The 13,102-nt window shown below is 49.0% G+C and overlaps 1 protein-coding gene, 1 long non-coding RNA gene and 1 pseudogene across 3 annotated transcripts; all 3 read right to left on the bottom strand.

Moving 5' to 3' along the window:
- Positions 1-189: 189 nt before the first annotated feature.
- On the bottom strand, positions 190-3,159 carry LOC136197057 (phenylalanine--tRNA ligase beta subunit-like). The gene is made up of 20 exons (XM_065986739.1): positions 3,016-3,159; positions 2,902-2,957; positions 2,709-2,806; positions 2,600-2,656; positions 2,487-2,547; positions 2,375-2,434; positions 2,268-2,323; positions 2,068-2,218; positions 1,907-2,015; positions 1,778-1,848; positions 1,665-1,726; positions 1,560-1,611; positions 1,452-1,513; positions 1,289-1,395; positions 1,132-1,232; positions 1,004-1,084; positions 860-952; positions 687-804; positions 467-628; positions 190-411 (listed from the first exon to the last, which is right to left on the bottom strand). Exons 1-20 carry the CDS (start codon positions 3,071-3,073, stop codon positions 260-262), a joined length of 1,767 nt encoding a protein of 588 aa, XP_065842811.1. The 5' UTR covers positions 3,074-3,159; the 3' UTR covers positions 190-259.
- A 4,569-nt stretch (positions 3,160-7,728) lies between these two features.
- Positions 7,729-10,323, bottom strand: LOC136197058 (phenylalanine--tRNA ligase beta subunit-like; annotated as a pseudogene).
- Positions 10,324-11,398: 1,075 nt separating this feature from the next.
- Positions 11,399-12,026, bottom strand: LOC136196968 (uncharacterized). 2 transcript variants are annotated; one of them, XR_010672332.1, is made up of 3 exons: positions 11,946-12,026; positions 11,765-11,846; positions 11,399-11,707 (listed from the first exon to the last, which is right to left on the bottom strand). It is a non-coding gene; the product is annotated as an uncharacterized lncRNA (long non-coding RNA). The 2 variants fall into 2 exon arrangements; XR_010672333.1 differs by lacking the exon at positions 11,946-12,026 and adding an exon at positions 11,909-11,930.
- Between the last annotated feature and the right edge of the window lie 1,076 nt (positions 12,027-13,102).

The following is a 13,102-nucleotide window of genomic DNA, read 5'->3' as shown; positions in this document are numbered from 1 at the left end:
CCGTCGCGAACCTTTACGAGATAGTTCTCGCCTAGGCGCAAGTCGTCCGTCACTTTGGGAGTCGCGCGTCGCATAGAACGCATATTTTTCACTCTTTACGCCGGTGATTGGAAAAGATCTCGCATTTCTTCACCGTTGTCGTACTACTGTAGCGCGAGCTAAAAACACTGAGAAGAGTGGTGGCCGGAATGTGTGTAGGTGTGGTGGACAATGCCAACAGGCGCACCACACATACTTCAATCAAAAGTCCGACTAGCTCTCACAAAAACGTCTCAACGTTTAGTTCCAAGGCTGAACAGGGCATAGGAAGATCGAACTTCTGAAGAACGGTTGGATGAAGAACGCCGAGAATTCCAACGCGTTTACCGCCGCACATCACTTCAGCACAGCGACCATCAAAATACGTTGAATCTAAAAGAGAAAAGACAAAAAATCGATGAATTGCATGAAAAAATTATTCTCTTACCATTTGTCGAGTTCAAATAGTATCCCGTCTCGTTTTCTCCACTCCGGGGAGACACCTCAAGCAGTTCCATGATCCGATCCAGAAGTCCGTGAACGACTTCGAATCCCGGCGCTCTGTTATAGTTCACCGCGCACAACCAGCGCTCATTTCGAGCCCCAACATCTATGAACAGAAGCCTGTGACCCCTGACTGGCGTGAGGAATCTTTTTCCTAGACTTACCCTTGGTATTCACTTGATACACTACGTCCGAAATTTCAAAGACTTTGATGGGAAGTGGAAGTTTTCGATTGCAGCTGACCGTTTTGAGTATTCCCGGCAGTAACGTTGTTCTGGCGACCTAGAAGACAATCTCTTTGGTCGTTTATTGTGCATAGGAAGGAGAGTCGCATTACCTGAAATTCAAACGTTTTGGGATTTTCTATGTGAACGGCTGAAACGTCTTCGATTTTCTTGTTCAAAAATGTCGCTACGTCATCCCGCGCGCACTATAAAGTGTAGGGTTATGTTTTATTTTAAAATCGATGCTATTGATTTACCAGTGCGAATGTGAGAACCTCCGTGAATCCAGCCTGAGCCATTCCACCTCTCAACAAATCGGTCAAATGATTGAGTGGGAACTGGAGAAAAACGTGCCACGTCGCAAAATGACTCAAAGTAAGTTCACCTGAATAGCAATTGTATTTGTCCTTGGTATGGTCATCTTGACGTTATTGAATCCATAGGCAATGGCAGCGTCTTCGACAATGTCACAGCTGTGAATAACATCTACGCAAGAAAGAATTATTATTATTTAAATCCCTTGACATTCAATATATATTGACCTGCTCTTGTGGGAGGAATTTCCACTTTGATTGTTTCTCCATCTGGCATCACTTTGCTGACAAGGCACATTCGAGTCAACAAAGACGCGAGTTTCTCTGACGTCTCTCTAGTTTCAGGGCAAAATGCATTAGAAAAAATTCTACATACAAAACTCATATATACCGAATTCCAACTTTTTTGTTGATTTCAGTAGCTGTAATCACTTCGTGACGATAAGGCAATTCCTGGCAGAAACATTGCTATCATTATTTCATAATGATATTAGCCTACCGGGTGTACGACAACAGATCCATCCGGTTGCTCCACTTCTACTGACTCAACTCTGGTGATAAACATTTAGACATCAAATTGATTTTCGTTACGCAAATTCCTTACGTAAAAGGCTTGGCACAGTGCTGACTAAACATCGTCACTATGGTATCCAGAACAATTTTTGCCTGAAGCCAACACTCGGTAGTAGTAGTGGATCATCATTATTATACTAAAACCTTATTGAGATCAGTGGCTGTGCATTCAATGAAGACATTTCTTGTTCCCAAATGAATCTTACTGTGATCTCCTATTGAAATACAGTAAGTATGAGAGACTGCACTTTGGTAGCTATTCTTGACACTTGCCATTGATAATAGGTGGCATGGAAAGGACAACGCGATTCTTATCATAAATAACCGGATACAGAGGCTTGTCCTTGATGATGTGAAGGTAATGACGCAAATGACTATCAGTCTGAAAAAGCAATAATAAATAAATCGTAGAGATATAACTACGACTCATTGACCTTATACAGCTCCATCAATTGACTCGCCGTGTGTTCTTCCGTCTGATTGAGTGGCTTGAATTTGATAGAATCCGGTGAAAGAGCTTCGAATGTAAACGGGCCCTCGATGGTATCCAAATCGTGTGTTCCTATGGCAACCAAAGCACGTTTCCTGCAAGGAAAACAATAATAACGATATGAAAATAATTTCTCAAGCAAACCTGCATATCGTTTGATGCAGCTTTTCTTGTAGATCAATAAAACTATCGTAGGATTGCTAAGAAATAGAACCATAGGAAAAGAAGTTTTCACTCAATTGTACAATCACCTGCGTAAATTTGATGTCTCTAAGAACAGCAGCCACAGCATGCGGCCTAACCCCACCCATCTATATAAAGGCCAATGAGAAAAACGGCTATACGCCACGCTCCCTGCTGTACCTCTGGTCGAATGACAAGTCTCTCTTTGCCTGGAATTGACTTATAACGCGGTGCATCCATTCTAAGCCCGTCCACATGAGAACTTTTCGTGCATACGACAGCTAGACACTCACTTATTCAGAAAGACGCAAAGTCCTCGAACTAAGCCCTCCATGCAGAGAAGATCGTATCTATCACACGTCTCATCTTACAAAACATTCTCTATCTACTTTTTCTCTATACCTATTCGCGGGCACTTCGATTTTGTATATAATTGCCTCTGAGGCGTCTTCGGCTCGTTTCTCGCCCTGCTCTTTGCTCAGCATGATTTTTTCTGACGTCTACGAAAATTCGAAATGTGGTGTGAAGCTCGCGGCGAGAGAATTGCACGTTTTTTCGACTTTTTAGGGCTGTTCTCGTCGCTTTTTTGTCTTACCACTTCATCGAGTTCTAAGCCAAAGTCGAAGCAGAGCTCTTCGAACTCTTCGTCGGCTGAAAACGAACGAATGGGATGAGTTCCTGCGCCGTTTCCTCGAAAAGGGCCCCTTACAATATGAACGGCCCAGCGCCTCAAAGAGGAGATCTCGCTGCACGCCAATGGTCGGCATGTCAGTCGCGTTTTTCTATCTCGAAGAAAGAGCTAAGCTCTGCGCAAACGATCGCGTGTTCGACGGCGTGGATCTACGCATAAAATCATTAGATAATGATCATAATGTATTTACCTTGGCGGCAGATTCGAATACGATGCAGAAACAGTCGATCGCAGCGAACGATAATCAAAAGCCACGAGGAGCCGCCATTGTTTAGGCGCTAAAATCAACGACGCCGTAAAGACACTGGAAAATTGGCGCGAGTTTTCTATCGGCCAACCAGCGATCCGTTGCCTAGGCAAAGTACAGCACTCTCGCCTTTGAATCGGATGTTGCATCAGGATTGCGTCATGCGCGGTATAAAAGCACTGCGCGCAGAGCACAGCTTCAGTTCTGGCTACTCACAGTGCATCCGGTTGTCTGACCTTGTCGAGATTCTCCGGATGACAGATGTAGCAGTGTATCAGTGAATAAACACAACTTTTTAGCTAACGCTCTATATTGGTGACAGTATGTCAACTTCGTCAAAATTTACATTATTTGGGACTTCGTCTATTGTAAGTGATCCTCTTGACACGTGAGCATTCTTGTCGATGAATCTTTTACAATAGAAATACCAAATACAAATACCATTTTTGCAGCAGCAGTACCTGCTTGAGTAGATTTCCTTTAGGGCTGCACGCGTTGTCAGTCTCCGCAATAATTTCCGTTTTGACGGATCAGGTGCCAAGGAACCACGGCGATTCATCTGTGGCTTAGCTTTCGCCGCTGCTGCGGCAGATGCAGTAGCATCACGCCTTTTCGTCTGAAAAAATGCTCGTTTGAACGACTGTAAAGCCATGTTCATTAATCTACGTGATCAGAGAAACAACAACGAGGCAGTTGCCCTTAGGAAAACAGAATTATCAGATATACTGTTTCGAGCTCAGTTTATTATAGTACGTACACCGCCTGCCGGAATATATACACTGCCTGCCGGAATATATACACCGCCTGCCGGAATATATACACCGCCTGCCGGCGGAGTATGTACACCGCCTGCCGGAATATATACACCGCCTGCCGGCGGAGTACGTACACCGCCTGCCGGCGGAGTACGTACACCGCCTGCCGGCGGAGTACGTACACCGCCTGCCGGAATATATACACCGCCTGCCGGCGGAGTATATACACCGCCTGACGGAATAAATACACCGCCTGCCGGAATATATACACCGCCTGACGGAATATATACACCGCCTGCCGGCGGAGTATGTACACCGCTTGCCGGAATATATACACCGCCTGCCGGCGGAGTACGTACACCGCCTGCCCCGCGGGATATATACACCGCCTGCCGGCGGAGTACGTACACCGCCTGCCGGAATATAAACACCGCCTCCCGGAATATATACACCGCCTGCCGGCGGAGTATGTACACCGCCTGCCGGAATATATACACCGCCTGCCGGAATATATACACCGCTTGCCGGAATATATACACCGCCTGCCGGCGGAGTACGTACACCGCCTGCCGGGATATATACACCGCCTGCCGGCGGAGTACGTACACCGCCTGCCGGAATATAAACACCGCCTCCCGGAAAATATACACCGCCTGCCGGCGAAGTACGTACACCGCCTGCCGGAATATATACACCGCCTGCCGGCGGAGTATATACACCGCCTGACGGAATAAATACACCGCCTGCCGGCGGAGTACGTACACCGCCTGCCGGAATATATACACCGCCTGCCAGGATATATACACCGCCTGCCGGCGAAGTACGTACACCGCCTGCCGGCGGAGTACGTACACCGCCTGCCGGAATATCTACACCACCTGACGGCGGAGTATGTACACCGCCTGCCGGAATATATACACCGCCTGCCGGAATATATACACCGCCTGCCGGCGGAGTACGTACACCGCCTGACGGAATATATACACCGCCTGCCGGCGGAGTACGTACACCGCCTGCCGGAATATATACACCGCCTGCCGACGGAGTACGTACACCGCCTGCCGGGATATATACACCGCCTGCCGGCGGAGTACGTACACCGCCTGACGGAATATATACACCGCCTGCCGGCGGAGTACGTACACCGCCTGCCGGAATATATACACCGCCTGCCGGAATATATACACCGCCTGCCGGCGGAGTACGTACACCGTTTGCCGGAATATATACACCGCCTGCCGGAATATATACACCGCCGGCAGCACCGCCTGCCGGCGGAGTACGTACACCGCCTGCCGGCGGAGTATATACACCGCCTGACGGAATAAATACACCGCCTGCCGGAGTACGTACACCGCCTGCCGGAATATATACACCGCCTGCCGGAATATATACACCGCCGGCAGCACCGCCTGCCGGCGGAGTACGTACACCGCCTGCCGGAATATATACACTGCCTGCCGGCGGAGTATATACACCGCCTGACGAAATAAATACACCGCCTGCCGGAATATATACACCGCCTGACGAAATATATACACCGCCTGCCGGCGGAGTATGTAAACCGCCTGCCGGAATATATACACCGCCTGCCGGCGGAGTATGTACACCGCCTGACGGAATAAATACACCGCCTGCCGGCGGAGTATGCACACCGCCTGCCGGAATATATACATCGCCTGCCGGCGGAGTATATACACCGCCTGACGGAATAAATACACCGCCTGCCGGAATATATACACCGCCTGACGGAATATATACACCGCCCCGGCGGAGTATGTACACCGCCTGCCGGAATATATACACCGCCTGCCGGCGGAGTATATACACCGCCTGACGGAATAAATACACCGCCTGCCGGAATATATACACCGCCTGACGGAATATATACACCGCCTGCCGGAATATATACACCGCCGGCAGCACCGCCTGCCGGCGGAGTACGTACACCGCCTGCCGGAATATATACACCGCCTGCCGGCGGAGTACGTACACCGCCTGCCGGAATATATACACCGCCTGCCGGCGGAGTACGTACACCGCCTGCCGGAATATCTACACTGCCTGCCGGCGGAGTACGTACACCGCCTGCCGGGATATATACACCGCCTGCCGGCGGAGTACGTACACCGCCTGCCGGCGGAGTACGTACACCGCCTGCCGGAATATATACACCGCCTGCCGGCGGAGTATATACACCGCCTGCCGGCGGAGTATATACACCGCCTGACGGAATAAATACACCGCCTGCCGGAATATATACACCGCCTGCCGGAATATATACACCGCCTGACGGAATATATACACCGCCTGCCGGCGGAGTACGTACACCGCCTGCCGGGATATATACACCGCCTGCCGGCGGAGTACGTACACCGCCTGCCGGAATATAAACACCGCCTCCCGGAATATATACACCGCCTGCCGGCGGAGTATGTACACCGCCTGCCGGAATATATACACCGCCTGCCGGAATATATACACCGCTTGCCGGAATATATACACCGCCTGCCGGCGGAGTACGTACACCGCCTGCCGGAATATAAACACCGCCTCCCGGAATATATACACCGCCTGCCGGCGGAGTACGTACACCGCCTGCCGTAATATATACACCGCCTGCCGGCGGAGTACGTACACCGCCTGCCGCAATATATACACCGCCTGCCGGCGGAGTACGTACACCGCCTGCCGGAATATATACACCGCCTGCCGGCGGAGTACGTACACCGCCTGCCGCAATATATACACCGCCTGCCGGAATATATACACAGCCTGCCGGCGGAGTACGTACACCGCCTGCCGGAATATATACACCGCCTGCCGGAATATATACACCGCCGGCAGCACCGCCTGCCGGCGGAGTACGTACACCGCCTGCCGGAATATATACACCGCCTGCCGGCGGAGTATATACACCGCCTGACGAAATAAATACACCGCCTGCCGGAATATATACACCGCCTGACGGAATATATACACCGCCTGCCGGCGGAGTATGTAAACCGCCTGCCGGAATATATACACCGCCTGCCGGCGGAGTATGTACACCGCCTGACGGAATAAATACACCGCCTGCCGGAATATATACATCGCCTGCCGGCGGAGTATATACACCGCCTGACGGAATAAATACACCGCCTGCCGGAATATATACACCGCCTGACGGAATATATACACCGCCCCGGCGGAGTATGTACACCGCCTGCCGGAATATATACACCGCCTGCCGGCGGAGTATATACACCGCCTGACGGAATAAATACACCGCCTGCCGGAATATATATACACCGCCTGACGGAATATATACACCGCCTGCCGGAATATATACACCGCCGGCAGCACCGCCTGCCGGCGGAGTACGTACACCGCCTGCCGGAATATATACACCGCCTGCCGGCGGAGTATATACACCGCCTGACGGAATAAATACACCGCCTGCCGGAATATATACACCGCCTGACGGAATATATACACCGCCCCGGCGGAGTATGTACACCGCCTGACGGAATAAATACACCGCCTGCCGGCGGAGTATGCACACCGCCTGCCGGGATATATACACCGCCTGCCGGAATATATACACCGCCTGCCGGAATATCTACACTGCCTGCCGGCGGAGTACGTACACCGCCTGCCGGAATATCTACACCGCCTGCCGGCGGAGTACGTACACCGCCTGCCGGAATATATACACCGCCTGCCGGCGGAGTACGTACACCGCCTGCCGGAATATATACACCGCCTGCCGGATTATATACTTCTCGCCAGCTGGGGTTTCTTTCGTAAAAGAACTGCACGTGAGGATTGCCATGGAAATTCAAATTGTCGGCAACTGCGTGTTGTGCCATATGATTGACACGTCGACAAGAACATTTGTTTCCGGATCATACTTACTATCATCGTATTCATAACTATGACCCAATTCGTCTAATAAACTTAGAAGTAAATAGTTAAAGCGCTAACCAGACAAAACAGAAATTTTTACTGTTTTTCCCATTTGGGCGTCTCTTTGTTATACCGAGGATAGGTGGAGTCAATTACCTGAGCAGCTAGCTAAAAACCGTAAAGGTTTATTAAAACGTATTTGATAGGAGGGAGAGTCACATTACCTGAAATTCAAACGTTTTGGGGTTTTCTATGTGAACGGCTGAAACGTCTTCGATTTTCTTGTTCAAAAATGTCGCTACGTCGTCCCGCGCGCACTATAAAGTGTAGGGTTATGTCTTATTTGAGATTAATGATATTGATTTCATTTACTAGTGCGAATGTGAGACTTCCGTGAATCCAGCCTGAGCCATTCCATTCCACCTATTTGTCCTTGGTATGGTCATCTTGACGTTATTGAATCCATAGGCAATGGCAGCGTCTTCGACAATGTCACAGCTGTGAATAACATCTAAAGATATATTATTATTATTTAAATCCCTTGGCATTCAATATATATTGACCTGCTCTTGTGGGAGGAATTTCCACTTTGATTGTTTCTCCATCTGGCATCACTTCACTGACAAGACACATTCGAGTCAACAAAGACGCGAGTTTCTCTGACGTCTCTCTAGTTTCAGGGCAAAATGCATTAGAAAAAATTCTACATACAAAACTCATATATACCGAATTCCAACTTTTTTTGTTGATTTCAGTAGCTGTAATCACTTCGTGACGATAAGGCAATTCCTGGCAGAAACATTGCTATCGTCATTTCATAATGATATTAGCCTACCGGGTGTACGACAACAGATCCATCCGGTTGCTCCACTTCTACTGACTCAACTCTGGTGATAAACATTTAGACATCAAATTGATTTTCGCTATGCAAATTCCTCACGTAAAAGGCTTGGCACAGTGCTGACTAAACATCGTCACTATGGTATCCAGAACAATTTTTGCCTGAAGCCAACACTCGGTAGTAGTAGTGGATCATCATTATTATACTAAAACCTTATTGAGATCAGTGGCTGTGCATTCAATGAAGACATTTCTTGTTCCCAAATGAATCTTACTGTGATCTCCTATTGAAATACAGTAAGTATGAGAGACTGCACTTTGGTAGCTATTCTTGACACTTGCCATTGATAATAGGTGGCATGGAAAGGACAACGCGATTCTTATCATAAATAACCGGATACAGAGGCTTGTCCTTGATGATGTGAAGGTAATGACGCAAATGACTATCAGTCTGAAAAAGCAATAATAAATAAATCGTAGAGATATAACTACGACTCATTGACCTTATACAGCTCCATCAATTGACTCGCCGTGTATTCTTCCGTCAGATTGAGTGGCTTGAATTTGATAGAATCCGGTGAAAGAGCTTCGAACGTAAATGGACCCTCGATAGTATCCAAATCGTGTGTTCCTATGGCAACCAAAGCACGTTTCCTGCAAGGAAAACAATAATAACGATACGGAAATAATTTCTCGAACACACCTGCATATCGTTTGATGCAGCTTTTCTTGTAGATCAATAAAACTATCGTAGGATTGCTAAGAAATAGAACCATAGAAAGAAAGAAGTATTTCACTCAATTGTACAATCACCTGCGTAAATTTGATGTCTCTAAGAACAGAAGCCACAGCATGCGGCCTAACCCCACCCGTCTATATAAAGGCCAATGAGAAAAACGGCTATACACCACGCTCCGTACTGTACCTCTGGTCGAATGACAAGTCTCTCTTTGCCTGGAATTGACTTATAACGCGGTGCATCCATTCTAAGCCCGTCCACATGAGAACTTTTCGTGCATACGACAGCTAGACACTCACTTATTCAGAAAGACGCAAAGTCCTCGAACTAAGCCCTCCATGCAGAGAAGATCATACCTATCACACGTCTCATCTTACAAAACATTCTCTATCTACTTTTTCTCTATACCTATTCGCGGGCACTTCGATTTTGTATATAATTGCCTCTGAGGTGTCTTCGGCTCGTTTCTCGCCCTGCTCTTTGCTCAGCATGATTTTTTCTGACGTCTAGAGTTTCGTGCGAAAATTCGAAATGTGGTGTGAAGCTCGCGGCGAGAGAATAGCGCGTTTTTTCGACTTTTTATGGCTGTTCTCGTCGCTTTTCTGTCTTACCACTTCATCGAGTTCTAAGCCAAAGTCGAAGCAGAGCTCTTCGAACTCTTCGTCGGCTGAAAACGAACGAATGGGATGAGTTCCTGCGCCGTTTCCTCGAAAAGGGCCCCTTACAATATGAACGACCCAGCGCCTCAAAGAGGAGATCTCGCTGCACGCCAATGGTCGGCATGTCAGTCGCGTTTTTCTATCTCGAAGAAAGAGCTAAGCTCTGCGCAAACGATCGCGTGTTCGACGGCGTGGATCTACGCATAAAATCATTAGATAATGTATTTACTTGGGCGGCAGATTCGAATACAGTACGATGCAGAAACAGTCGATCGCAGCGCAGTCTAAAGTAAAAACGACTCGATAAAGCGAACGAAAATCAAAAGCCACGAGGAGCCGCCATTGTTTAGGCGCCAAAATCAACGACTGTACGTCGCCGTAAAGACACTGGAAAATTGGCGCGAGTTTTCTATCGGCCAACTAGCGATCCGTTGCCTAGGCAAAGTACAGCACTCTCGCCTTTGAATCGGATGTTGCATCAGGATTGCGTCATGCGCGGTATAAAAGCACTGCGCGCAGCGCACAGCTTCAGTTCTGGCTAGGTGGGGGAAGCCTAAAGGGCGGAACCCTGGAAGTCGTCGGCGTTGGGAAAGCCTCAATCATGTCAACATCAAACGTGCTCAGCCGGTTGCCAATCCTTGCTGAAGCTGTAAGGTGCAGTGGATGAGCGTCGCGCGAGTTCTTCTCGTGGCGCGCGATTGGCACTGGGAATGTCATAAAAGGTCCGTTGGATGGCTTGGTCGCGAAGTCTGGCGTCCGCGTTATACCGAGTTGGCGTCAGGCTCAGATCAGTTCACTTTCCCGCCAAAGAAACGTGTGGGGGGCCCAGTGTCTCGTGGCTGTTTCTCACTCGGCTTAGTGACCTATAGCCTAAGATGACCTGACTTCCCAGACCAAAATCAAAGCACGTACTAGTTGACCTCTGATTGTGTGTGGACTCGCGTTCGGCGCCTTCCCTCAACCCGGTAGTCCCGCTTCCTCTCAAGCGAAGGACTATGGCCCCATGGGTCGCGGTGCAACGAGGTCGGGGGGACGGTGTGGGAGAGCCGTTCTCGATCCTAGGCCGCACCGTCGTGGTTGAGCCTATGATGCTACGGCTCGCTCTCAAAAATTTTTGGGCTACAAATGCGTTCGAACCTCCACGCGGTGTAGCCTGGATTACGCCAATACGAACGCAGGACTACAAGGTACGTATATGGTCAGATCGAACAGATACTAATCTTTTGCTTTTTTTAGGTTCTTCGTTCGAAGAAAGCAGCGTCAGCGTTTTTTGTCTCGGTACCTGAGTACCGAGACATAGTTTTTGGTATGTAAAAATTTTGTTCGTTGCGTACCGGAAAAGTGGTCGGTGGTACGCTGTCGCGACTGCGTCCGTCAGGTGTCCGATACATTGTAGTTGTGCACCTGGGTATTTGTTAGGGTCCTTGTCTTTTAGTTTCGGAGAAATTTGGGTCCTTTCGTGAAACAGGATGTGACGTCACAGAGTTTGGAATGCTCGTTTGCATCTAATTACCAGGCTTCTTGATGTGGAGGGTGGATACGTTTCCGCCTTCCCAGAGAAGTTTGGAATGCTCGTTTGCATCTAATTACCGGGCTCCTGGTCATGTTTTAGGTACACCCGTTGTAACAATGCGCTTACCTTTCGGTTTTTTCAAGGACGTGCCGATGTGCGTTTGCGGCGTTCGGTTTGTTGTTCCGGAGCTTGGGCAAAGTGATGAAAACTGACATAAGAAATATGTAAGGGATATGTGCCCGTGTCTGTGGGGCTTGGTTAGTTAGGTACTGATCGCTCTTCATTATTTAATCTATGCGCGAGGAACCTGGGAGATGGCGTTGTGTCCGTCGCTGCAGCAGTTGAAGCGACGCTAAGGAGCTCAGCATTGTGACTCGCTGAAATGAGCGATGTGAATGAGATGCGTGCGGTATTTTGTCTAGACGTGGTAGGGAGGCGTGACGGTATCAATTTTCCATTTCTCGTGGGAACGTGGCGAGTCGCCTAAATGCTCACCATGGCACCAGTCAAAATAAGCGAAGCGCCCTCTCTACCGTAGTCAAAATACCACGCGCCTCATTTGCCGCTCATTCAGAGTCAGCTAGTCACGCTTGCTGTACTGCTCATCATAGCTTCTGCTGCTGCAGAAATGAACGCGCCGGCATCGCCGCCCATGATAGAATTTTTGAGCAACCTGAAGTACCTAACCAAGCCCTCGACAGACACAAATATCTCTGCCATATACATTCTTTCAGTTGCCGCCACTTCGCCCATGCCCTAGGAAGAAACCCAATGCCGCAAACGATAAGCGCATATATCGGCACAGAAAAGAACTGAAAGGTATAGTTCCAAACTTCTGTGACATTTTCGAAAAAAGCGAGCCCTGCCCTAACAATCACCGAGGACACAACAACGCCATGCACGGCTTTCGGCTCCTAGCTGTCGCTCGCAACTGTTAGCCCGAGCGCAAAAGCTAGCGAAAGAGCTAGGGCAGTGCTAGCGACAGGTTGACAAACGGAGTTTAGTGGGGTCCCAGGACCCTGAAGGGATCGAGTCGATCAAGGGGAACGCTTAGCTTAGGTGTGAAAGTTGGAGGGCAGGCGGCGACCACTGCTGGACCCGAATTTTTCCAGCATTTCGGTTTTTATCACCGGCGACGTCGATTTGTTTGTTTCGGCAGCAGTTCAGGCTAAACGCTAAGGAGAAGAGTAGTGTACCTGAGCTGTGAATGAGGTGCGGTAGGGAGGCGCGGGTACCATGGTGAGGGGAGTGTTCTCAGTCTCACAGAAATGAGGCGGCGCGTGCCGTCTGCTTCTCGTAGACATTGTCCTCGCAGACGGCGATTACGATTACACCAGATCGGACGACCACTACCGCCGCCTAAACACTCACCACAGTACCAGTCTAAATCATCAAGACGATTTTTTAAAATCGTCAAGGCAAAAATCGTCATGACGATTTCGATTTTTATTTATGACGATTTTT

This window comes from Oscarella lobularis, chromosome 16, assembly GCF_947507565.1.
Source record: "Oscarella lobularis chromosome 16, ooOscLobu1.1, whole genome shotgun sequence".
NCBI classification, from domain to species: Eukaryota; Metazoa; Porifera; class Homoscleromorpha; order Homosclerophorida; family Oscarellidae; genus Oscarella; species Oscarella lobularis.
The sequence above is the reverse complement of the archived record's forward strand: the minus strand, read 5'-3'. Positions and strand labels throughout refer to the sequence as shown.

Coding starts and splice junctions, on each gene's coding strand:
- LOC136197057 (XM_065986739.1), bottom strand. CDS start 3,073: ATGCCGACCATTGGCGTGCAGCGAGATCTCCTCTTTGAGGCGCTGGGC. Junction 2,324..2,374: donor GAGACATCAAATTTACGCAG/GTGATTGTACAA, acceptor TCTATTTCTTAG/CAATCCTACGATAGTTTTAT. Junction 2,219..2,267: donor CTGCATCAAACGATATGCAG/GTTTGCTTGAGA, acceptor TTTTCCTTGCAG/GAAACGTGCTTTGGTTGCCA.